We start from the raw sequence: 23177 nt of genomic DNA, 5'->3' as shown, positions 1-23177 counted from the left end.
GAGACAGGCACACTGTTCAGACTAACATTCAGCTGACGTACTGAGAAAGTATTGCACTGTCAGAGGTGTAAAATGTTAAATTATCTTTATCTTCTTTTAATACTGCCATAATGCACAGAAAATCATGTACCCAAAATAATAATGGGACTCATTTTTAGAAAGATAAAAAGTGAAATTTAGTTTAACTTTAGTGATGCCATTCATAAGGGCTTTGTGTTTATGAAATGGGATTTCATATTTAATTTAGTTTAGAAATGCAGGACAGAAACAGAAACGGGCGGCACGGTGGCGCAGCGGTAGAGTTGCTGCCTTACAGCGAATGCAGCGCCGGAGACTCAGGTTCGATCCTGACTACGGGCGCCGTCTGTACGGAGTTTATACGTTCTCCCCGTGACCTGCGTGGGTTTTCTCCGAGATCTTCGGTTTCCTCCCACACTCCAAAGACGTGCAGGTTTGTAGGTTAATTGGCTGGGCAAATGTAAAAAATTGTCCCTAGTGGGTGTAGGATAGTGTTAGTGTGCGGGGATCGATGGGCGGCGCGGACCCGGTGGGCCGAAGGGCCTGTTTCTGCGCTGAATCTCTAAATCTAAAAAATCTAAATCTTCAGTCAAGTCAAGTCAAGTCAAATTTATTCAAGTCAAGTTTGAATGAATTTGACTTGACTTGACTTGACTGAAGATTTAGATTTTTTAGATTTAGAGATTCAGCGCAGAAACAGGCCCTTCGGCCCACCGTGTCTGGGTCGACCAGCGATACCTGCACACTAACCCTACCCTACACACACTAGGGACAATTTACAATTACACCAAGCCAATTAGCCGACAAACCTGTATGTCTTTGGAGAGTGGGAGGAAACCGGAGCTCCCGGAGAAAACCCACGCAGGTCATGATGAGAATGTACAAAGTCTGTACAAACAGCGCCCGTAGTCAGGATGGTACCCAGGGCTCTGGCGCTGTAAGGCAGCAAATCTACCGCTGCTCCGCCATGACACCCATGCCTCTAAATAAGTAAATGTCCAAACGTGATTACTCAAGGACACGGAGGGTCACAATTAGGTTACAAATGGTGCTAGTGTGCAGCAAAATAATTCACACAATCACAAATAGAATTCAGATATAAGAAACTCTTGTACACAACAACTGTGTTGAGTGATTTATTCACAAAATGCTGGAGTAACTCAGCAGGTCAGGCAGCATCTCGGGAGAGAAGGAATGGTGACGTTTCGGGTCGAGACCCTTCTTCAGACTGCCGGCCTGACATTAGCCGCCTCAAATTCTCCACTCCCCTGACGAACTCCAACCTCTCCCCTCCTGAACGTGCAGCCCTCCAATCACTCCGCACCAACCCGGACTTAATCATTAAACCCGCTGACAAGGGAGGGGCTGTGGTAGTCTGGCATGCTGACCTCTACCGGACCGAGGCCAGACGACAACTATCAGACACCTCTTCCTACCTATCCCTGGACCATGACCCCACCGACAAACACCAGACCTTTATCAGCAGCACCATCACGGACCTCATCATCTCCGACGATCTACCCCATTGTCTCTGCCTGCTCATGCCCCACCGAACTCATCTCTACCTACCTCGACTCCATCCTATCCCCCCTGGTTAAATCCCTCCCCACCTACGTCCAAGACACTTCACATGCTCTCCATCTCCTCGATAACTTCCGGTTCCCAGGCCCCCACTCCCTCATCTTCACCATGGAAAAAAAAACATTCCTTCTCTCCCGAGATGCTGCCTGACCTGCTGAGTTACTCCAGCATTTTGTGAATAAATCGATTTGTACCAGCATCTGCAGTTATTTTCTTACATAACTGTGTTGAGTGTACGTTTCAGTGGCACGATTCGGTGAAAGCAGAATCTATTTGTAATTTTTTTAATTGCTACCAAAAACATGAATATTGAACAGGAGAGTTGGATTGGACAAAGTGAAGAAAAGTAATATCTGAGACTTGCTTACTGAAACATTCTCTGATTTAAGTGGATGGTCAATGTATTCATTTATATTCACCACTTCTATATTGAGGGAACAAATCAAATTACCAGTAAAACCGAGAGCAGAATCCATGTCAGCACCATTTCAGGAACACTGGCAGCTACTGGAGACGAGTCGGTGTGTTTTTCCGTGAGTAACCATGCAGTACAGATGTTAGAATCCACATGACTTTACATTGAGTTCCTTGAAGTAAACACTCTGAGGAATCTCAGCTTCAATGGCCATAGAATTCACTGGAGACAGTACCAGAACACAAGAGGTGAACACTGGCAGTCCACAGCAAACCCTCCCCTGCTATTTTACCTACATGGGGTCTTTCCCCCAGGATAGGGAAGCCTTAAGCTGAAGGCCATATAGTTTAGTTTAAAGATACAGCGCGGAAACAGGCCCTTCCGCTCACTGAGTCCGCAACGACCAGTGATCCCCGCACACTAACACTATCCTACAAACACTAGGGGCAATTTCCATTTATACCAAACCAATTAACCTACGTCTTTGACGTGTGGGACGAATCTGAAGATATCAGAGAAAACCCCATGCAGGTCATAGGGAGAACGTACAAACTCTGTGCAGGCAGCAACCATAGTCAGGACCAAACCCGGGTCTCTGGCACTGCAAGGCAGTAGCTCAACCGCTGTGCCACTGTGCCGCCCTATATTTATGGTGAGAGGGGAAACATTTAATAGGAATCTGAGTGGCGTTTTTTTCACACTGATGGTGGTCAGTGGTAAGTTGCTGAGAAGGTGACAGGAGGGAGACAATGAGGATATCTGTGATGGGGACAATGAGGATATCTGTGACCCGGTCAAATGGGTTGATGTGTTGGGAAGTGTGGGACTGTGCGATGTGCCCAGCGAGCCAGGCTGTACTGACGGAGAGAGAGAGAAAAACTCTCGCAAATATCACAGGTGGGCGGCTGGCAGAAAGGGCAATTCTGACACTGATAGAAATGCAAAATGTGTGCAACATAAAGTTGGAGAATCAATTGTTGAACCCCCGAAGACGGCAACATGTCTACCAGATGCTTGCTTTGGGACTCATTGTAAAAGTATAGGAGACCGCAGATAAATAGGTCAGGGTGGGCATGGGATGAAGAATTAAAATGGCAGAAAAAGTAGAAGCTCAAGGTTGGTGCTGGGGACTGAACACGATGACCCAATGGGCATTGGATGGAGAGTAGAAGAACTCTGTCCTTGTTCTGACCGGGAGAAGAAGGGTTTTTGAGCAGAGGTGCATGAAATAGATGAGGTGAGCTCCCAGGCTCTGCCCACTGCAGTGGAAGGGAAGCCATGGTTCAGGAAAGACATCTTAAATATAGCTGTGCAGAAAGTCTCACTATTGGAGAAAATATGACAGAGATGGAGGATCAAGAAGAATGAAATGTAGGAAAAAAACTGCAGATGCTGGCTTAAATCGAAGGTAGACACAAAATGCTGGAGTAACTCAGCGGGTCAGGCAGCATCTCGGGACAGATGGAACGGGTGACGTTTCGGGTCGAGACCCTTCTTCAGACTGACTGGTGTCCTTACAGGAGACAGTGCGGGAGGAAGTCTAGTCAAAGCAGTGCCGTGCGTCTACAGGCTTGTAATGATGTTTGTAGCTAGGCTCACCAATGAGATGGAGATGCAGAGATCCAGAGGGAGAAAGAAAGAGTCAGAGATGGAACATGGGAACGATGTGGAAATTCACCGCAAAAGTGATGATATCTTCAAATTCTCATCTCTCCGCACTCTGGATGTGTTGCACCTCTATCCAGGAGACGTGCCATTGCTCTGGTCCTTGTCTACGACATTCTGGGTGGTGGGCTGCCGAGGTGAGGGCATGGTATCTTTCCATGAGAAGTTAGGGCACGTCTGATGGGAAGGCACTTCGGGGGCTGGGGTTAGCATTGAAATTGGCTTCAGGGAAATTTGGTGGCCATTTGAATGCTCTTGTGAATGCCAGCCCAGACTGAAGACGAACAGACAACTTGTCAAAAAAATCGTAAGAAGTGCCTTTTGCACTACCTTTTGCTTGATTGCCAAAGACTCTGGAATAGCCATAATAGACAATAGACAATAGGTGCAGGAGTAGGCCATTCGGCCCTTCGAGCCAGCACCACCATTCAATGTGATCATGGCTGATCATTCTCAATCAGTACCCCGTTCCTGCCTTCTCCCCATACCCCCTGACTCCACTATCCTTAAGAGCTCTATCTAGCTCTCTCTTGAATGCATTCAGAGAATTGGCCTCCACTGCCTTCTGAGGCAGAGAATTCCACAGATTTACAACTCTCTGACTGAAAAAGTTTTTCCTCATCTCTGTTCTAAATGGCCTACCCCTTATTCTTAAACTGTGGCCCCTGGTTCTGGACTCCCCCAACATCGGGAACATGTTTCCTGCCTCTAACGTGTCCAACCCCTTAATAATCTTATATGGTTCGATAAGATCCCCTCTCATCCTTCTAAATTCCAGTGTATACAATCACTGATGTAAGGAAAGACTGCAGCTGATTTGTATAAGCCAAAGTCTCATAAGCAGCATTCATAACAAGATAATTTTTTTTAATGTAGATATAAATACCAAGGGGGAGTATTCTCATTCCACTTTAGATAGGATTATAGGATTTTTTTAATCTATCTGAAAAGGTAGGTGGGGCATCAATTGGCATTATATCTCAATGCCACCCTGTTAGTGCATCATATGATCTGAAGGGCACTGCAGTGTTAGATTGGATTGTGCACTGGAGTGATGTTTGAATAGAAAGTTTTCTCCCAAATAAGAAAGTTACAATGAAATGATGTTTTTATCTTCTGATAATACAGGGAGAAATTCATTGAGGTTACAGTTACAGTTTAGTTTTTTAGATTTTAGATTTAGAGATACAGCGCGGAAACAGGCCCTTCCGCCCACCGAGTCTGCGCCGCCCAGCGATCCCCGCACATTAACACTATCCTACACACACTAGGGACAATTTTTACATTTACGTCTTTTGGAGTGTGGGAGGAAACTGAAGATCTCGGAGAAAACCCACGCAGGTCACGGGGAGAACGTACAAACTCCGTACAGACGGCGCCCGTAGTCAGGATCAAATGTGAGTCTCCGGCGCTGCATTCGCTGTAAGGCAGCAACTCTACCGCTCCGCCACCGTGCCGCCCGTGTACCGAGGTACATTGAAAAGCTTTTGTTGCGTGCTATCCAGTCAGTGGAAAGACAACACATGATTACATTCGAGCCTTTTACAGTGTATAGATACATGATAAGGGTATAATGTTCAGTGCAAGGTGAAATGTTGCTGCAGGAATAGAGATTTAAGAGTGTGGAGCGATTGTAATATGTGATTGTAGATCTACTTCTGTGGTGAGCACGCAAATAGTTGCCCGGGTTGGGCGCCATCTTGGTACTGAGTCTATCGGTCTTGATCTGTACAAAACATATTCTTCTGGGGGCAATTAAAAAATATAGAAACATAGAGAAATAGGTGCAGGAGTAGGCCATTCGGCCCTTCGAGCCAGCATTGCCAGTCAATATAATCATGGCTGATCATCTAAAATCAGTGCCCCGTTCCCACTTTCTCCCCATATCCCTTGATTCCTTTAGCCCCAAGAGCTAAGTCTAACTTGTAATATGTGGATGCTGGCTTTGATCCCTATAATTTTCCAGTGTATTGGCCAGTCTTGGAGAAGGGCTGGCCACACGCCAGTTAGCCATAAAGGTGGCAACAATAAACTTTGAGAAAACTGTGACTGGGCCAATGTGACAGAGTGTTGTGGCAGGAAATCAAATCTATCAGTTAACACATCAGTTGCAGTAGTTACAACACCTTCAATAGATGTCAGATTCTGAAGTGAATTTCATGACTGTGATGCTGAATATCTCTGTTGTTGTGCTCTTCACAAGAACAGGAACATTGTACAGGCAGAATTGAATAGATGTTCCTATTTTACACATGACAAGCCGAGCGTTTTCAAGTGAGGGCACTAAAATAGCACAGGGTTAGTTACATAGTGTGTCAGGCCGAATATAAATAGTTCTGAAGACCTGCTTCAATGGTTCCAGCAAAATATGACTACATCTTACATAATGAAAATATTTTGGTGTTTGAAGAATAAGTATTCAGGAAGGCGAATGTAATGCTAACATTTATTTCGAGAGGGCTAGAATACACAAACAAAGATGTAATGCTGAGGCTTTATTAGACACAGGTCAGACTGCATTTGGAGTATTGTGAGTACGTTTGGGCCCCATTTCTGAGGATGTGCTGGTGTTGGAGAGGGTTCAGAGGAGAATGATCCCAGGAATGATTGGGTTAACATATGATGAGCATTTGAAGGCACTGGCCCTGTTCTCTGCTGGAGTTTAGAAGGATGAAGGGGGCCCTCTCTGAAACTTACCGAATAGTGGAAGGCCTGGATAGAGTGAATGCAGGGATGATGTTTCCACCAGTGGGAGAGTCCGGGACCAGAGCCCGTAGCCTCAGAATAAAAGGATGTACCTTTAGAAAGGAGATGAGGAGGAAGAAGGGTCTCGACCCGAAACATCACCCATTCCTTCTCTCCTGAGATGCTGCCTGTCCCGCTGAGTTACTCAAGCATTTTGTGTCTACCTTCGATTTGAACCAGCATCTGCAGTTATTTTCCTACATAGGAATTTCTTCAGTTGGAGAGTGGTGAATCTGTGGAATTCATTGTCACAGATGGCAGTGGAGGCCAACTCAATGGATATTTTTAAGGCAGAGATTGACAGATTATTGAATAGTAAAGGTGTCAGGAGTTATTGGGAGAAGGCAGGAGAATGGGGTTGAGAGGGAAAGATAGATCAGCCGTGATTGAATGGTGGAGTAGACTTGATGGGCCAGATGGCCTAGTTCTGCTCCGAGAACTAATGAACTTAGTAAACTGCAGTTAAATACTATATTGTTTACCAGTTTTGGAAACATGTTCATGGCGAAGCACCATGGACCAGGAGAATGAGATTGTAATCCCCTAGTTTGCGATGTGATCGTAGGTAGTTGAATCATCACCATGAGTTTATCTTGCTTTCAGCGAACAAAAATTCAGTGGTGCCATTTTGTTTTAAACGAAGAAACAAAACAAAAACAACCAAATCTGTCTCCTTTACCCAGTTTGGTCTATTCAGATGGCACAGACTCTAATGTTGTTGCTCCACAGCCCCAGTGACACGGGTTTACTTTTAATCTCTGATGTTGTCGTAGAGGCATAGAGTCTTACAGCGTGGAAACAGGCCCTTCGTCCCAACTTGCCCACCCCAGCCAACATGTTCCATCTACACCAATCCCACCTGCCTGCTCTTGCCCCATATCCCTCTAAACCTGTCCTATCCATGTACTTACCTAAATGTTTCTTGAACATTGCAATAGTACCTGCCTCAACTACCTCCTCTGGCAGCTCGTTCCGTCCACCTACCACCCTGTTGTGTGAAAATGTCACCCCTCAGGTTCCTGTTAAACCTTTCCCCCTTCACCTTAAACCTATGCCCTCTGCTTCTCGATTCCCCTACTCTGGGCCAGAGGTTGTGTGGGTCAATAGACAATAGACAATAGGTGCAGGAGTAGGCCATTCAGCCCTTCTAGCCAGCACCACCATTCAATGCGATCATGGCTGATCACTCTCAATCAGTACCCCGTTCCTGCCTTCTCCCCATACCCCCTCACTCCGCTATCCTTAAGAGCTCTATCCAGCTCTCTCTTGAAAGCATCCAACGAACTGGCCTCCACTGCCTTCTGAGGCAGAGAATTCCACACCTTCACCACTCTCTGACTGAAAAAGTTCTTCCTCATCTCCGATCTCTCATGAGATGTCCCTCTCATGATTTTACACACCTCTCCATATAAATATTGATTCCTCGGGAACACCATTGTATTACTCCTTACGGAATGAAATGCGTTCACTGAAACTCTCCTCCCTCTGACCCAAAATCCATCAGAATTCATGACGCTCCCAGACTGTGCAACCAAAGACGTAAAGCACAGCAGGGTAAAAGCACACTGCAGGGAAGGATGCCATTTGATCTGTTATACCTGTGGCATCGTTTTGAAAGAGCTATTTAATTAGTGACACCCCCCTGCACTTTGCCTGCAGCTGTACAAATATATCTACTTCAACCATCTATCCAATTAACGTGAAAGTTTCTCTTGAATTTCTTCTCCACCCTTTCAGACACCGCATTCTAGATCATAATAACTTGTTGCGTGACAATATATCTCACCTCTTTTCCATCCCCAACCCTCTAACTCCTTCATCGTCTGCTAGACCCGGGTATAATTTTCTTAATTATTTTGTGGCTATATCCAGAGACAATACTGTAGCTGGCCAGAATGGAGATGATTGGATAATTGAGTGGTGGGTGTATGGAACAAGCTGCCAGAGGAGGTGGTTGAGGCAGGGACTATCCCAATGTTTAAGAAACAGTTAGACAGGTACAGTACATGGATAGGACAAACGCGGGCAGGTGGGACTGGTGTAGCTGGGACATGTTGGCTGGTGTGGGCAAGAAGGGCCTGTTTCCACACTGTATCACTATATGACTCTATGACTCTAATTCCTCAGTCCACCAAACACAATGACTACACTGTTGCTAACTGTGATTTAGTTTATTGTCCAGCATTTATAGAGAGAAGCTGCTGTTGTTTTTCCGTCTTTATAAAAAAAACAATTCCAATTAAATTGTTCGCTGTGCAATAAAATGTTTGTTCTGTGTAGTATGCTCAACCCCTTCCTTTTCATTCCCAGTGTGATGCAGTGTTGCCATTGGTACTTTAGAGTCACTACTACACAGTACTGTAGGAAAAAAACTGCAGATGCTGGTATAAATCGAAGGTAGACAAAAATTGCTGGAGTAACTCAGCGGGTCAGGCAGCATCTCTGGAGAGAAGGAATGGGTGACGTTTCAGGTCGAGACCCTTCCTCAGACTGATAATCAATAGTCAAAAGTTCTAATAGAGTTAAGAGTGTTTTATTGTCATATGTCCCAGATAGAACAATGAAATTCTTTCTTGCGACGGCACAATAAAATTTGTAAACATCGTACTCTGTGACCAATAAATGAGAAAAGAAAAGTCATAAACATACAAACAAAACACTAATAGTGTAAAATTGCCCCCACGCCTATGTGGTTCAGAGCTTATTTGGAGGTTGATGGCTGATGGCTCTCTATCTATATCTATATCCTTTGGCTACTGGCCCTCGTCCTGTGGAAACATTACGTGTTAATACTCTATAATCAACATTATTTTTAAATAAGTGATTAATATTTTGTTTTTTTTAAATTTATTTTTGTATTTCTCTTTCAGAATGTAACTTTTCCCATAGTGTATGTCCAGCATTTCTGTTAAGTTTATGAATTGTTGATTTTTGGTTTTTATCTGTTTTGTCCTTTCCATAATTGAATGTATTGACCTGAAAGCAATGCTTTGGTAGAGGGGAAGATTGTTAATGATGTGCTTTTATTACTGATGACACTGATTTATTCCGCGATCCAACCGACATTTTTGATGAATTTAGTCTGACATTGCAAGGGAATTGGTCATTCAGCATTTTAAGGTTCTGGGGAGGAGCCAGGAGAATGGGGTTGAGCGGGAAAGATAGATCGGCCATGATTGAATGGACCTGATGGGCCGAATGGCCTAATTCTGTTCCTATAACTTATGAACTTATGAGCTTATCACATTATCCAGTACCAATAAACTAAGAAATATTGGCATGTGTTAATTTTGCCTTAAATTCGATTGTTTCGTCTACAGTTATTGATTCCACAGTCTCCCTATTCTTGTGAAATGTGTTTTGTGTCCTCTCTTCTTGTTGTTCAGCTGAATGGAGGTCTTGGCATCATTGGTACCTCTGAAACAATACAAATAATTTTGTGCATGTGCTGGATCCTTTTCCAACAGATATTCCTAGCAGAAAATGGCAGTGAATTAATGGTAATAAAATCAGGAAGATTATGAGCACAATCTCCCATTCTGCTTGGAAATAGCAAACGGCAGTCAATTTGTTTGGGTAGGAAGGAACTACAAAGTGCTGGAGTAACTCAATGGGTCAGGCAGCATCTCTGGAAGAAAGGAATTTTGAGTTTAGACCCTTCTTCAGACTGAGCCTGAAGAAGGGTCTCGACCTGAAACGTCACCTATTCCTTTTCTCCAGAGAGTTACTCCAGCATTTTGTGTCTATCATCAGTAAATTTGATCCCAATGTCTGCTTATGAAAATAAATTTGAAATAAGACTTGCTACATCATCAAGTATCAAACTAGCTTAAAGTTTTTAATTCTGAAAATTGAACTCACATTTTCTGCTTTGAAGACATTCCTTCTCCGTTCTCACACACACACACACTTTGGCACAAGGAGCATTCTAATTGTCCTTTTGTATTTCACCAGCTTTCCTGACCTTCTTTGGAATTGCCAGTATTGGTTTGAGCTGTTTGGTTGCCCTATTTCTATACCATGTGGTATTCGGTACCCAATACCTGGGCATCTTAAATGGAGTGGCTGCCTTTGTTATCGTGGGTATTGGTGAGTATCATTCCAATAATCTACTTTCCTGTGACCTTACAAACGTTTTCGTTTTTATCTCTCTGCCAACATGCGTTTTCATTTACAGTTTTAAACCAGTAAATCGGTGTCAAGAGAGAGTTAGATTTAGCTCTTGGGGCCAAAGGAATGGGGGAAAAAGCAAGAACGGGGTATTGATTTTAGATGAACAGCCATGATCATATTGAATCACAGTGCTGGTTCGAAGGGCCAAATGGCCTACTCCTGCACCTATTTTCCTATGTTCCTAAGAAATACATAGAAAGAATTTAAAATTCGAGTGCAAGTGAATATGTACACACATATTCCAATACAGGATCAGGCCATTCAGCCCATTGTGTGTACAACTATCAGCAATTCCTTCAATCCCATTCCACCACTTACATCCTATTCCTCCCGCATGCCCATTGACTTTCCCAACTCCCCCTCCTCTCTACTCTGCTATGAACAGCCTACACGGAGGGTTATTTTTACAATAACCAATTAACCGACCAACCATCGCATCTTTGAGGTTTAGAAGGAGGGTGGAAAACCACATGTTTACAGGAAGAACATGCAAACACCACACAGGGAGCATCTGAGGTCAATATCGACCCTTGGATGCTGGAGTTCTGAGGAAGTCGTGCCGACCACTGTGCTATTGTGCCGCTCCACAATTCAAAATAAGCTTTTAAAAAATCTTATTTAATCACTGTTTCTCTTTCACGTGCATTAAAGCGAGGACTATTCATGTTAGAGAAATGTGTCTTGTTTCAACATCAAGCATACTGATGCAGATACAACTTGTAAACTCTGAGCTGCTATGCAGCCCAATCTCAGGTGAAATCTTCACTATAACAGAAAAACCCCCATTCCAAGCTGACAATTTATAGCCTCTCTGGGTCAGATCAACAAGACTTTGTAAATTGGAGGCTATATGTCCACTAACACTGAAGATGGCAGACCAACCCATTATACAGGGGCCATCCTCACACCCACAGCTATTTTCCTTACATCGCATTAAAAGATAGATAACAGAAGTGAAAAGAGAGTACTGCCGAACATTGCAGTCAATATATTTAACTCCATCTCCTTATATCGCTGCACCATCTGATGTTGAACCAAATCAAACATCATTCAACGGCAACTGCTCTACATTTTACAGACGAGTGCCACAGTATTGGATCTATAAGAGAATAACTGCAGATGCTGGTACAAATCGAAGGTATTTATTCACAAACTGCTGGAGTAACTCAGCAGGTCAGGCAGCATCTCGGGAGAGAAGGAATGGGTGACGTTTCGGGTCGAGACCCTTCTTCAGACTCAGTACTGGATCTGATCTTTGGAGACCCTCTTGGATAATTTTTATTGATAGTAATCTGTGCACTAGGAAGGGAAGATGCTGATAGATCTGTATTTCCTGAAATATCGCTTTAGAAGATTAGGGTGGCATGGAGGCATAGCAGTAGAGTTGCAGCCTTACAGCGCCAGAGATCCGGGTTCAATCCTGATTATCGTTTCCTCTCCTGAACGTACGGATTCTGTACATTCTCCTTGTAACCACATGGGTTTTCTCCGGGTGCTCTGGTTTACTCCCGCATTCCAAAGACGTACAGGTTTGTAGTTTAATTGGGTGGATATAAATGTATAAATTTAAAATTTTCCCTAGCATGTTTAGATTTTAGATTTAGATTCTACAGCGCGGAATCAGGCCCTTACGGCCCACCAAGTCCGCGCCGCCCAGTGATCCCCGCACATTAACACCATCCTACACACACCAGGGACAATTTTTACATTTACCCAGTCAATTAACCTACAAACCTGCTCGTCTTTGGAGTGTGGGAGGAAACCGAAGATCTCGGAGAAAACCCACGCAGGTCACGGGGAGAACGTACAAACTCCATACAGACGGCGCCCGTAGTCAGGATCGAACCTGAGTCTCCGGCGCTGCATTCGCTGTAAGGCAGCAACTCTACCGCTGCGCCACCGTGCCGCTCAATGTGTCGGGTTGTGTTAAGGTGCGGGGGTTGGTGGTTGGTGCCAAAGTGCCTGTTTCCGGGCCGTATCTCTAAACTAAACTAAAAAAATGACCAGCTACATAGACACTTCTGTGATGATATGCTGCAGGGTCATTTAACACTTGATTGTGTGACCACGAGATGGCCGCGGGTGAACCAAAGAAAGGGGATGAAAAGAGAATCAATCTCTGCTTAAAAAGTTAGTAAATGTGAAACTGAAGCAGAATAAATGGAGCAAGGCAAAGGCACCTGAGGAACGTGTGTGGGGTCAATTATCATCAGAAATCTTATTCCAGGTCAGGTCCGATGGGCACTTATATTAATTCAGCTGTTCACATGAAAGATCGACCTTTTTAACCACTTCTTTTTGCTTTAAACCAAAACTAATTATAGAACCGAAGTAGTAAATTTGCAATTACGCTTTATTTATTTGAATAAGATAATTAAATGTTCTGCGATATTTGCACCTCATCTGGATACGTCTGTTTTGTAATTTGTTTCTGGACATTAAAAAATAATTATTGTTCTCGCACAAGACATTTGTATATATATCAATAATGGGCTCGGTTATAAAGAGCTAATGAACTAGGACACCAGTGACTTTGGTTTCCAGCTCAGCAACTTCCTCTAACAGCCTCTTCACTGAATTTGGAAACCAAACATTTAGTTGCACAGCATATCTAACTAAGTCTTAATCTCCCATTAATCTCCCATTAAGACATTATAACCCTCGCCAAAGTAAAGCAAAGTGCAGATTTTTATTCATTCGATTCCATGTCTTTTAATCAAATATTCCTGTTCCAATGTTAAAACCTACAACTGACGATTGAAAGTCTACTTTATTTCCTGATTATAGACAATAGACAATAGACAATAGGTGCAGGAGTAGGTCATTCGGCCCTTCGAGCCAGCACCGCCATTCAATGGCTGATCATTCTCAATCAGTACCCCGTTCCTGCTTTCTCCCCATACCCCCTGACTCCGCTATCCTTAAGAGCTCTATCTAGCTCTCTCTTGAATGCATTCAGAGAATTGGCCTCCACTGCCTTCTCAGGCAGAGAATTCCACAGATTCACAACTCTCTGACTGAAAAGGTTTTTCCTCATCTCCGTTCTAAATGGCCTACCCCTTATTCTTAAACTGTGGCCCCTGGTTCTGGACTCCCCCAACATTGGGAACATGTTTCCTGCCTCTAACGTGTCCAACCCCTTAATAATCTTATACGTTTCGATAAGATCCCCTCTCATTCTTCTAAATTCCAGTGTATACAAGCCTAGTCGCTCCAGTCTTTCAACATATGACAGTCCCGCCATTCCGGGAATTAACCTAGTAAACCTACGCCGCACGCCCTCAATAGCAAGAATATCCTTCCTCAAATTTGGAGACCAAAAGTGCACACAGTACTCCAGGTGCGGTCTCACTAGGGCCCTGTACAACTGCAGAAGGACCTCTTTGCTCCTACACTCAACTCCTCTTGTTATGAAGGCCAACATTCCATTGGCTTTCTTCAATCTGCCGGTTGTACCTGCATGCTTCCTTTCAGTGACAGATGCACTAGGACACCCAGATCTCGTAGTACGTCCCCTTTTCATAACTTGACACCATTCAGATAATAATCTGCCTTCCTATTCTTACTACCAAAGTGGATAGCCTCACACTTATCCACATTAAACTGCATCTGCCGTGCATCCGCCTACTCACACAACCTGTCCAAGTCACCCACACAACCTGTCCAAGTCACCCTGCACCCTGCATATTTTGAGTTCAGTTTATATAATGGGCAGCATGGTGGCGCAGCGGTAGAGTTGCTGCCTTACAGCGCCCGAGACCCAGGTTCAATCCTGACTCTGGGTGCTGACTGTAGGAGGTGTTAATTGGCTTGGCTTAAAAAAATATATTGTAAATTGTTCATCGTGTTAGTGTGATGGCGATAGTGTTAGTGTGCAGGGATCGCTGGTCAGCGCAGATTTGATGGGCCGAACGGCCTGTTTCCGCCATTTATCTCTAAACTAACCTAAACTAAAAATGACTAGAGTAGTTCAGTACTGAAGGCAATCGCATCACTCATTTAGGATTCCGGTCTTCCCGAGATAGATTTCTAGCATTTAGATTGTAAAATCATTAGATGAGCCACAGCTTTGTACATCAGCATTTGGGTTGGTGTGCAAATTATGTTATCAGCTTTTGCAAATTGAATTTACGAGTGACAATCTGGGAAGTGGCTCAGAATCTAAACACTAATAAAAAATGGCTCTTATTCTGTGCCTGATCTAACTAAGTACCTGCGAATTACTCTGATCCAGCATTCTCAATGTAAAAATGTCTCTGATTTTCTTCCCCCTTAATGAGTTACGAGTGGCTGATTTGACTGAAGTTTGTTTTTTAATCGAATCTGTGATTTTTAATTGAATCTGCATCACCATGGTGCAAGCCAGTAGAACAACTGCCTTAGCTCCAGGGATCCAGGTTCGACCCTGGCCTCAGGCGCTGCTCGTGAGGAGTTTACACATTCTCCCTGTGACCACATGGGTTTCTTCAAGATGCTCTCCGGTTTCGTCCCACATACCCAAAAACGTAGAGACAAAGAGCGATCCAATGTACGAGACCTCGTACAACAAGGGCGGAACAGGGGGACGAAGTTATCTTGAACTCAACGGCTATGAAGGCTGCAACGGATCTATCAGCTCCAATCGTCTTGGTTCCCTTGCCATTGATTGATTTGTGAAGGACTGTGTGCTTCTTAGAGTGCAACATCAAGTACATGGTAAACAAACACACGCACAGGCGTCTTCGTTCTGACATTGGAAAGTAGACCATCATCCTCGACCTCGAGGGACAGCCACAACGACAGGATAGCAGGTTTGGAGATACAGCACAGATGCAGGTCCTTTGGCCCACCGAGTCACGCCAACCCATTGGTCACCTGTACACCAGTTCCACGTTATCCCCCTTTCAATAGACAATAGACAATAGGTGCAGGAGGAGGCCATTCGGCCCTTCGAGCCAGCACCGCCATTCAATGTGATCATGGCTGATCATTCTCAGTACCCCGTTCCTGCCTTCTCCCCATACCCCCTGACTCCGCTATCCTTAAGAGCTCTATCCAGCTCTCTCGAATGCATTCAGAGAATTGGCCTCCACTGCCTTCTGAGGCAGAGAATTCCACAGATTCACAACTCTCTGACTGAAAAAGTTTTTCCTCATCTCAGTTCTAAATGGCCTACCCCTTATTCTTAAACTATGGCCCTTTGTTCTGGACTCCCCCAACATTGGGAACATGTTTCATGCCTCTAACGTGTCCAACCCCTTAATAATCTTATACGTTTCAATAAGATCCCCTCTCATCCTTCTAAATTCCAGTGTATCTGATTTCACATCCTACACACTCAGGGCAAACTACAGAAGCCAATTAACCTACAAACCTGCACATCTTAGAAATGTGGGGGAAATCCAGAGCACCTGGGGAAAACCCACGTGGTCACAGGGAGAATGTACACACTGCTCAGACTGCAGCCATAGTCAGGTTCAAACTCAGGCCTCTTTCGCTGTGAGACAGGAGCTTTACCATTGCACCATTGTGCGTTAATTAACTTTTATAGATTAACCCCGGTGCCTGGTAGAATATAAACTGCAGTTTCTAGAAATATGGGGAGAATAAAATTAATTAGGATATGATAAGTATAAATGGGTACATGACGTGCACAGACTCAGTGGGCGGTCGGGCCTGTTTCTGTGCTGTTTCACTCCAAGTCTCAGTCAAGCTCATACTGTATTTATTCACAAAATGCTGGAGTAACTCAGCAGGACAGGCAGCGTCTCAGGAGAGAAGGAATGGGTGGCGTTTCGGGTCGAGACCCTTCTTCAGACTGATGTCAGGGGGGGCGGGACAAAGGAAGGATATAGGTGGAGACAGGAAGATAGAGGGAGAACTGGGAAAGGGGAGGGGAAGAGAGGGTCAGAGGAACGATCTAAAGTTGGAGAAGTCAATGTTCATACCGCTGGGCTGCAAGATGCCCAAGCGAAATATGAGGTGCTGTTCCTCCAATTTCCGATGGGCCTCACTATGGCACTGGAGGGGGCCCATGACAGAAAAGTCAGACTGGAACTGGTAAGGATACAAATTTCATGGCACTTGTGGTTGGCAATTTGACATACCGTCTGTACAGTGATACTTGGCTAAAAATCAACCTGCGTTGGACACTAAACTGGCAATAGTCAGGATGATTTATTGGCGAGGAGGTTTCTCAAATTTTTCCAGAGTTTTTAAAATCTCTGCTAATCTAAAATTGGATAACGAGTAGTTTGTGCAGGCATTGGAGGGATCACGGTTTGAATAATCTTTATTCACTGACATCCATAATCACCAAACTCCACAAATCCACAATTAAGTGGTTGGACATATGAACTATCGTTTCCTCTCTGCGGAAATCGTAGCAAGATATGTTCACAAGGGCCACGCATGCAAATAAACTCCCCAATGGGTTTTTTTTACATTGTAGAAGCTTCAGAATGGCAACTCAGGATGGCAACTTCAAGTGCTGAGACCTGACCATGGGCGGGCTTTTTAATGTTGCCGAGCTTGTGCTAAAGGGCCTTGGTGAGACCGCACCTGGAGTATTGTGTGCAGTTTTGGTCTCCTAACCTGAGGAAAGACGTTCTTGCCTTAGAGGGAGTACAGAGAAGGTTCACCAGATTGATCCCTGGGATGGCGGGACTTACATATGAGGAAAGACTAGATAGACTGGGCTTGGACTCGCTGGAATTTAGAAGACTGAGGGGGGATCTTATAGAAACATATAAAATTCTTAAGGGGTTGGAGAGGCTAGATGCGGGAAGATTGTTCCCGATGTTGGGGGAGTCCAGAACCAGGGGTCACAGCTTAAGGATAAGGGGGAAGTCTTTTAGGACCGAGATGAGAAAACATTTCTTCACACAGAGAGTGGTGAGTCTGTGGAATTCTCTGCCACAGAAGGTAGTTGAGGCCAGTTCATTGGCTATATTTAAGAGGGAGTTAGATGTGGCCCTTTTTGCTAAAGGGATCAGGGGGTATGGAGAGAAGGCAGGTACAGGCTACTGAGCTGGATGATCAGCCATGATCATATTGAATGGCGGTGCAGGCTCGAAGGGCCGAATGGCCTACTCCTGCACCTATTTTCTATGTTTCTATGTTTCTAACCTGGAACCTTGCTGCAGTGTCCCAGTTATTGTACTGGGACTCAAAGCTCGACCCGGTGTTGTCTCTTAGCGTTCCTGGTGGCTTTGCAGAGATCGTAGCGAGCTTTCAAGTACCGCTCGGGATCGTTGGACTTGTACACAGCTGTGTTGGCCATGTATCTCACGGTTTATCCATGGTTTCCGGTTCAGGAATACTCGGATTGTCTTCTTCGGCACGCACTACTCTACGAAGTTGCCGACTAAGTCAGTCACAGCAGTGGTGTATTCATTCAGGTCGGCTGCAGAATTCCTCAACATAGACCAGAACTCTGACTCAAAGTAATTGCGTAGGATGTCATCAGACCAGCACTGAACAACTTTCTGTGCCGGATCTTCCCCGCTTCAGTTTTTGTTTGTAGGCAGGGAGTAAAAGCACAGCTAGATGATCAGATTTCCCAGAATGTAGCTTGAGACTGGAGCGGCAAACGATTTTTATGGATTGGTAGCAATATTCAAGGGTGGGTTTTGTTTAGTTTAGATGTACAGCGTGGAAAGAGGCCCTTCTGTCCACCGAGTTTGTGCCAACCATCGATCCTCGATCACTTACACTATCCTGCACACACTAGGGACAATTCTACAATTATAGCAAGCCAACAAACCTGTATGTCTTTGGAGAGTGGGAGGAAACTGGAGAACCCGGAGAAAATCCAAGCAGGTCACGGGGAGAACGTACAAACTCCGTACGGACATGCACTAGGATAGTCAGGATCGAACCCAGGTCTCTGTTGCTGTAAGGCAGCAACTCTACCACTGTGCCACTGTGCCATGTTGTGGCCCCTGGTGGGAACAAGAGGCGTGCTGATAGCATTTTGGTAGGACGCTCTTGAGATTGGCTGGGTTGAAGTCCCAGCTATAATGACCATGGCTCCGGGGAATATTTGACTATTGGTAGCGGAGTACAGCTCATTCAGAACAGGCTTGGAATCTGCATGTTAGGTAAGCTGGCAATTTCATGTACTTCAGTAAATTTATTGCAACTTCTGTGCTTTAGCACTCTTATTATGTGCTTAAGCACTCTTAATTATCTTCCAAAACTACTGAGTGCCCTAGCGTAATACCGGTTTGATCTGTTTTTAAAAACTAATTGAAACTGCCCAGTTCCCTGCCTCTCCTGCTTACATTTGAGACAGCCTTGTGGCACTAAATGCAAGTTATGATCCGTATGGATACCTACTTAAGGAAAGCAAAGCTTGATCTGGATATAATTAACATCATGCGATCGCTGTTTGCAGAGTCAATAAAACCATTTGGGCTGGCCCATTCTCCTTTTCAAACAAGATTTGAGATCATTGATCTTGCATCTTCAAACCTGGGACTATTTGGATAGACAATTCGTTGAATACAGTGGGCTAATCATGTTTGCATGCAGTTATCGACTAACGCACTGGTGACTCTTAATGGGGCTGATATCTCTTTCTTTTACTTGATAATAGATCTGTATGAAATATCTTTTCTTGATATTTGAAAGGAAGCTTTTTGACTCACTTAAAATAACCTTTAGTTAAAGCACTGGGCACAGTAATGTTGTCAAAGCGTATTGACAAACTGTGATAGCTCAACAGGCCAGGCAGCATCTCCGGAGAGAAGGAATGGGTGACGTTTTGGGTCTGAAGAAGGGTCTCAACCCGAAACACCAGCCATTCCTTCTCTCCAGAGATGTCGCCTGTTACTCCAGCAATTTCTGTCTATCTTCGGTTTAAACCGGCATCTGAGGTTCCTTCCTACGCACTTGACATACTGTGATGACTGTCAACCTTTTAGATCTCGAGGAAAGGAAATGCCATGTGTTTATTTCTTCTTTTCAGCAATTAACTTTCTATTTTCAGGGGTGGATGATGTCTTTGTTTTCATTAACACTTTTCGACAAGCAAGCCACCTCCTTAGCCCACAGGAGAGGATGATTCACACCATCAAAACAGCGGGGAGAGCCACCTTCTTCACCTCCTTCACCACGGCTGCCGCCTATGCAGCCAATATATTTTCCCAGGTTGGTTAATTATAAAGACCCGATGCTGTGCAGCCGGCTAATTTATTTCATTTGCGTGATCGACAGACTTTCCAATTTTCCTTCTGCTGGGAATTTTATTTTTAAACCATCGTTTCTCTCTCCTCGCCGGCTCGCTCAGGCTCCGAAGAACGAGGCGTTCTGTAAAACATGGTAATTAAACGAGGCAGATTGTTGGTGCTGGATGGAGTTCCACATTCAGAGCCGCCGTGCAGATGGCAGTCGGTGGGCAGAAATGCAGCGTGCATATCAAGTAGTGCCGAGGGCAGAGGTTTAGAGGGTTCAAGGGAGCTTGAACGTGGACTGCCAAAGTGGTGAAGGTTTTCGAGAGTGGAGAAATTGGCCCTGTTAACAAGGAAGGCAGGTCAAAAGATACGACGCTCATTAAAACGTCGGAGAGATTGAGGTTGTTTTTAATGGAGTGCGTTGCTATAATTTGGACTGCACCGCCTGCAGAGGAGGTAGAACTGGGTTCAGTAGTTAATCCCAACGAGGGGATTAGATAAATGCTCGAGGGGAGTGTGAGGGAAGAGAAGGGCGACTCCTAGAATAACTCATTCAGAAAACATTTTTGTTTTAACTTTTTTTTTTCCCGGTCAATACAATACAACAGATTGACCATACAGTTGTGAAAGTTAAACAGTACGAAATCATTGTATCAAAAATAAAACAATATAATCACACATGATATTTTCTGACCGGGATAAAAAAAGGTGTAAGTAGAAGCCAAAGCTTAGATAGATAGATAGATAGATAGATAGATAGCTTTATTTGTCATCCAATATTGGACGAAATTCGGTCACCCACAGTCCAACAATAAAAGCATTAAATAGGCATTCAAATTACACAACCCCAAAACCCCCAAAACACAGTCCAACAATAAAAGCATTAAATAGGCATTAAAATTACCCAACCCCAAAAACACACAAATACTTTAATTATAGCCTACCCTTAATACTTAATACTTAACAAAATATAATTAAGAAAACACAACATCATAAGTCAGAAGCAGGGTAGAACGGGCTACATGGCAGCCTTTGTGTGTGCAATTTTATTACAAAGGGTTGCTCTACATTTATTTGCAGAGAATGGTGGATTGACTGAAGGCATTGGAAAATAGTCTGGCAAGGAGAGGTTAAGCAGATTGGGCCTGCGTTGTCAAGTGTTTAAAAGAATGAAAGAGAGGTAGTCTAAGAAAATAACTGCAGATGCTGGTACAAATCGACGGTATTTATTCACAAAATGCTGGAGTAACTCAGCAGGTCAGGCAGCATCTCAGGAGAGAAGGCATGGGTGACGTTTCAGGTCGAGACCCTTCAGACTGATGTCAGGGGGGCGGGACAAAGGAAGGATATAGGTGGAGACAGGAAGATAGAGTGAGATCTGGGAAGGAGGAGGGGAAGGGAGGGACAGAGGAACTATCCCTTGAAGTGGCCGAGCACTTCAACTCCCCCTCCCACTCCCAGTCTGACCTTTCTGTCATGGGCCTCCTCCATTGCCATTGTGAGACCCACCAGAAATTGGAGGAACAGCACCTCATATTTCGCCTGGGCAGTTTGCAGCCCAGCGGTATGAACATCGACTTCTCCAACTTTAGATAGTCCCTCTGTCCCTCTCTTCCCCTCCCCCTTCCCAGTTCTCCCTCTATCTTCCTGTCTCCACCTATATCCTTCCTTTGTCTCGCCCCCCTGACATCAGTCTGAAGAAGGGTCTCGACCCGAAACGCCACCCATTCCTTCTCTCCCGAGATGCTGCCTGACCTGCTGAGTTACTCCAGCATTTTGTGAATAAAGAGAGGTAGTCTCATTGAAATGTGCAAAGTCTTTGCAAGGTTTGAAAGGGCAATGGAGGGATGACGATTCCCCTAACTGATGAGTCCAGAGAAAGGGGTCAGCTCTTCGGGACTGAAAATAGAAAAAAGATTCCTTCACGTGGAGCCACAATGGATCGTTGGAATTCTCTGCTTAATAAGATTACGGCGTGTCAGTTTCTGAGTATATTCAAGACGGAAGATCGATAGATATTTAGATATCAAGGGGATCAAGGGATTATGGGGTAAGTGCAGGAAAGTGGTGCTGGGCTAAAACATCAGCATTGATCAGAGCAGGCATGAAGGATCAAATGACCCTTTTTATCTGCACTTTCTGTACAACTGTAACACTGCATTGTGCACTTTATTTTCTCCTTTGCATTACCCCTTGTACTCAATATATGGTTCAATAGCAGTGATACAAGCTATGATCTGTCTGGATAGCACACAAAATGAAATTTCCAACTGTAAGTACACATGACAAACCAATACTAATACCAATATCAAATGCCATAATTTTCTTGCTGATATCCATTCAAGTAAGGCCATTTGATAGTCCGGTTGCAGCTGTAAATGTTAAAGTGACAGTGTTAAAGTGTTCCTTTCAGAATTTATAGGATTAGCTGCCCAGCTAAGATCTGAATATTCTATCAGTGTAAGAAAACATATCTGCTTGCATTGATTAAAGAGACCGTTATCCTGAATTGATGTCCTTTAGAAAGAGAATCTTCATCGCTGGCAGTAACTACTCTCCAAGATATCCAAACAAATCGCGCAGTTATAAAAACCTGCCAATAGTTCACCAAGACAACTTTACATTAGAAAAAATCTGAAAGTGATTCCCAAATGCCAATTGAAAATTTAAAAAACATTAAATCATTTTACAGCTATGATTATGGGCACTATTTTAAGGCAGAGATCCACAATCCTTGACCACATTTTGTGATTTGTTAGGATGTCAGGGGTGAAAAGGGAGAAGGCAGGAGAATGGGGTTGAGAGGGAAAGATAGATCAGTCATGATTGAATGGCGGAGTCGACTTGATGGGCCGAATGGCCTAATTCTACTCCTCGAACTTATGAGCAATTTAGACATGTGCTGATAGCAGTAAGCCATGCAAGTGGGGGGCAATACCCATCTCTGATATGAGGAAGATTTAGCCATCTAATCCGTGGCATAATCATTCTTGAGTCTCTCAATATCGATGCACTGCAAGTCACCATGGGCCAGAACCACAATGGGTGCACCCTGAGAAATACAGTGGCTACAGGAATAAGCAAGATGCTGTATATTCTGGGCTGAGTGCCTGGCCTCCTAAAATCCATATCCTTTCCCACCATCTACAAATACAAGCCAGGAGTGCGGTGACATAATTAAGGACCATTCACTCGTCCGCCCTTGTCCATCAGACTGGAAGATGCAGGAACTAATCAGCAATCAGGCGGCATCTGTGGTAGGAGAATGCAGTGTTAATATTTCAGGTTGAAGGCCCTTTGTTAGAGACCCTTCCATGTAATCCCAATTTGGTCCCTACATCTTCATTGGTATGCTGTACCTTATTCCCATTATTTGTCACACTTCGGCTACAGTGAATAACCTGGCAACTTACTCCTAACTTGTA

The 23177-nt window shown here is 44.2% G+C and overlaps 1 protein-coding gene across 6 annotated transcripts in view; it reads left to right on the top strand.

Annotated features, from left to right (window-relative positions):
- The window catches only part of disp3 (dispatched RND transporter family member 3), a 374656-nt gene that overhangs the window by 257910 nt on the left and 93569 nt on the right, over positions 1 to 23177 (top strand). For all 6 annotated transcript variants that reach the window (XM_078425714.1, XM_078425713.1, XM_078425711.1 and 3 more), the window contains 2 exons: positions 10379 to 10513; positions 19569 to 19729. In XM_078425714.1, the coding sequence (XP_078281840.1) occupies positions 10379 to 10513; positions 19569 to 19729 (296 nt within the window). The remainder of the gene's footprint in view (positions 1 to 10378; positions 10514 to 19568; positions 19730 to 23177) is intronic.

The sequence above is a fragment of the Rhinoraja longicauda genome, chromosome 30, assembly GCF_053455715.1.
Source record: "Rhinoraja longicauda isolate Sanriku21f chromosome 30, sRhiLon1.1, whole genome shotgun sequence".
NCBI classification, from domain to species: domain Eukaryota; kingdom Metazoa; phylum Chordata; class Chondrichthyes; order Rajiformes; family Arhynchobatidae; genus Rhinoraja; species Rhinoraja longicauda.
The sequence above is the reverse complement of the archived record's forward strand: the minus strand, read 5'-3'. Positions and strand labels throughout refer to the sequence as shown.